General features: G+C 44.7%; 1 protein-coding gene across 3 annotated transcripts in view; it reads left to right on the forward strand.

The window, feature by feature from the left end:
• LOC106882123 (placenta-specific gene 8 protein) overlaps window positions 1-1,009 on the forward strand; it is a 7,893-nt gene extending 6,884 nt beyond the window's left edge. For all 3 annotated transcript variants that reach the window (XM_014932684.1, XM_014932683.2, XM_014932682.2), the window contains exon 4: window positions 895-1,009. In XM_014932684.1, the coding sequence (XP_014788170.1) occupies window positions 895-987 (93 nt within the window). In that variant the 3' untranslated portion in view covers window positions 988-1,009. The remainder of the gene's footprint in view (window positions 1-894) is intronic.
• The last annotated feature ends 1,473 nt before the right edge of the window (window positions 1,010-2,482 follow it).

A 2,482-nucleotide genomic window follows, 5' to 3' on the forward strand; every position in this document is an offset into this window, starting at 1 on the left:
TATATATATATATATACATACACACAGAGTAATCCCTTGACTATCGTGGGTGTTAGGTTCCAAAACACCCCGCCATAGGTGAACCGTGATATGGCGAGGGATTACTGTGTGTGTGTATATATATATATATATATATATATATATATATACACACACACACACACATACATATATATACACAGAGTGTGGTGAATATATTGTCGTCTGAATTCCGCAAAAATGAAACTTACCCTGACATCTCATTTTAACAGTTATATTTACCAAAATTACATAAAAATATCTTGAAATACTAAAGAGTAAATTTATTCAATTAAATCGCCATTGGCTTCAACCATGGCCTCCAGACGACTTTGGAATCTCCTGCAACTCTTCCGGACAGTCTCCTTGTTTAAGTTGGCAAATGCTGCCATAATCCTTGATGTTTCAAGGAGTTTTGTTGGTCTCTTGCTCAACTGCACCCCACACGTAATAATGAAGGGGGTTGTGCAGTTTGGGGATTTAGGTGGTCAGATGTTAAGGGTGGTGTGGTCGCAGAAATTGTCTGACAGGCGTGACTGGGTTCTCATGCTTGTGTGACATGCTGCAGAGTCCTGTTGCCAGACATAGGGTCACCCAGCAGCCACCCTCTTGACCCAGGGTAGCACCACCTCCCCCAGGCACTTGATGTAGGCCTTTGTGTTGAGTCTGAGATCGTGTGGAAAGATGAATGGAGGAAAAACGTCGCCATCACTCCAAACACCATGATGCTGACTGGATGTTTATATAAATGATACGACATACATATACACACACACATACACACACACAATAAATATATATATACATATATAAAACATAAATATAAACCTACTTACATTTGAAACCTTTTCTAATTTTTCCTTTTTTCTTTTGCAGGGAACAATACCCAATGACTTTTGTGCTGCCTTATGCTGTGAGCCGTGTGTTATGTGTCAAATGTCCAGAGAACTGCAGGAAGTTAATCGTTAAACAATACAAAACATTTCGTTTCTGTCTTCTTTTGTTATTTTTCTTCGCAAACAATGTTTTTGATGCACTTCTGCTGACCAGCGACATGTACCCAACCTCTCCCGCCTCTCTCTCTCTCTCCCTCCCTCTGTCCCTCTCACTCTCTCCCTCTCTCTGTGCAGGTGTTATCTCCATTCGCCAGGCTTTTGTTTCTGCAGTTCCCCTCTTTCAGTGAACTGAACCCATGGATTAAGCGTTCGACCGAAGTTGGGGGCTTAGCAAACAGAGTGTCGTCAGGCACTCGTGCTCCTCTCCCAGACGGGTAACGCCAGCAGTGGGGGGGGGGGTCCACCTCGTCCTTTTATAGAGGATTGGTAGAGTTCAAATGTGACGACGCCCTAGGCTTCGATGACGGTCAACTCGATGGCCTATACCGGAGAGCATTCGGCCCAGGGCCTATGGACAATTTCCAAAAGTTCTTGGCAATGTTACCGAGGAGCTTTACCTGTTTGGGACAAACTCTACTGGCATGGTTCTTCATCTACGCTAACTTGTCCAAGATGCGGACAGGACAGTGAAACTGTTCTGCATGCAATTGGTTAGAGTGTTAGGCTCACAATCACAAGGTAGTGAGTTCAATTCCCAGACAAGGCTGTGTGTTGTGTTCTTGAGCCAGACACTTTACTTCACGTTGTTCCACTTCACTCATCTGTAGAAATGAGTTGTGACGTCACTGGTTCCAAGCTGTATCGGCCCCTTTGCCTTTCCTTTGGATAACATCCGTGGCATGGAGAAGGGAGGCTGGTATGCATGGGTGGACTGTTGGTCTTCCATAAACAACCTTGCCTAGATTCGTGCTTCAGAGAGGAACATTCTAGGTGCAACCCCATGGTCATATGACTAAAGGGGGTCCTTTTCTCCCTCCCTTTAATAAAACAAGTCAAAAAAAGAGATTTGGCTGCTATTTCTAGCTGTTCAAGTTACCACATAGAGATTCACTGTTTTATCATTATTACAGATACCTCACATCATTTCTCAGTCAACGACGATACCCAGGTTTATGTGTCAGGCCAGTAATAATTCATAGCTGTGAAAGGGATGGCATTTATGATAACAGTGCAGGGCATAATGACGATGATGATGATGGTGGTGAGCGTGATGACGATGAGGGTGATAATTAGGGTAGTAGTAGTCATCATCATCATCATCATCATCGTTTAACGTCCGCTTTCCATGCTAGCATGGGTTGGACAATTTGACTGAGAACTGGTGAAACCGGATGGCAAACACCAGGCTCCAGTCTGATTTGGCAGAGTTTCTACAGCTGGATGCCCTTCCTAACGCCAACCACTCAGAGAGTGTAGTGGGTGCTTTTACGTGTCACCCGCACGAAAACGGCCACGCTCGAAATGGTGTCTTTTATGTGCCACCCGCACAGGAGCCAGTCCAGGGGCACTGGCAACGATCTCACTTGGCTTGCCGAGTCTTCTCACGCACAGCACATTTCCAAAGGTCT

Source organism: Octopus bimaculoides, chromosome 26 (genome assembly GCF_001194135.2).
Source record: "Octopus bimaculoides isolate UCB-OBI-ISO-001 chromosome 26, ASM119413v2, whole genome shotgun sequence".
Lineage (NCBI taxonomy): Eukaryota > Metazoa > Mollusca > Cephalopoda > Octopoda > Octopodidae > Octopus > Octopus bimaculoides.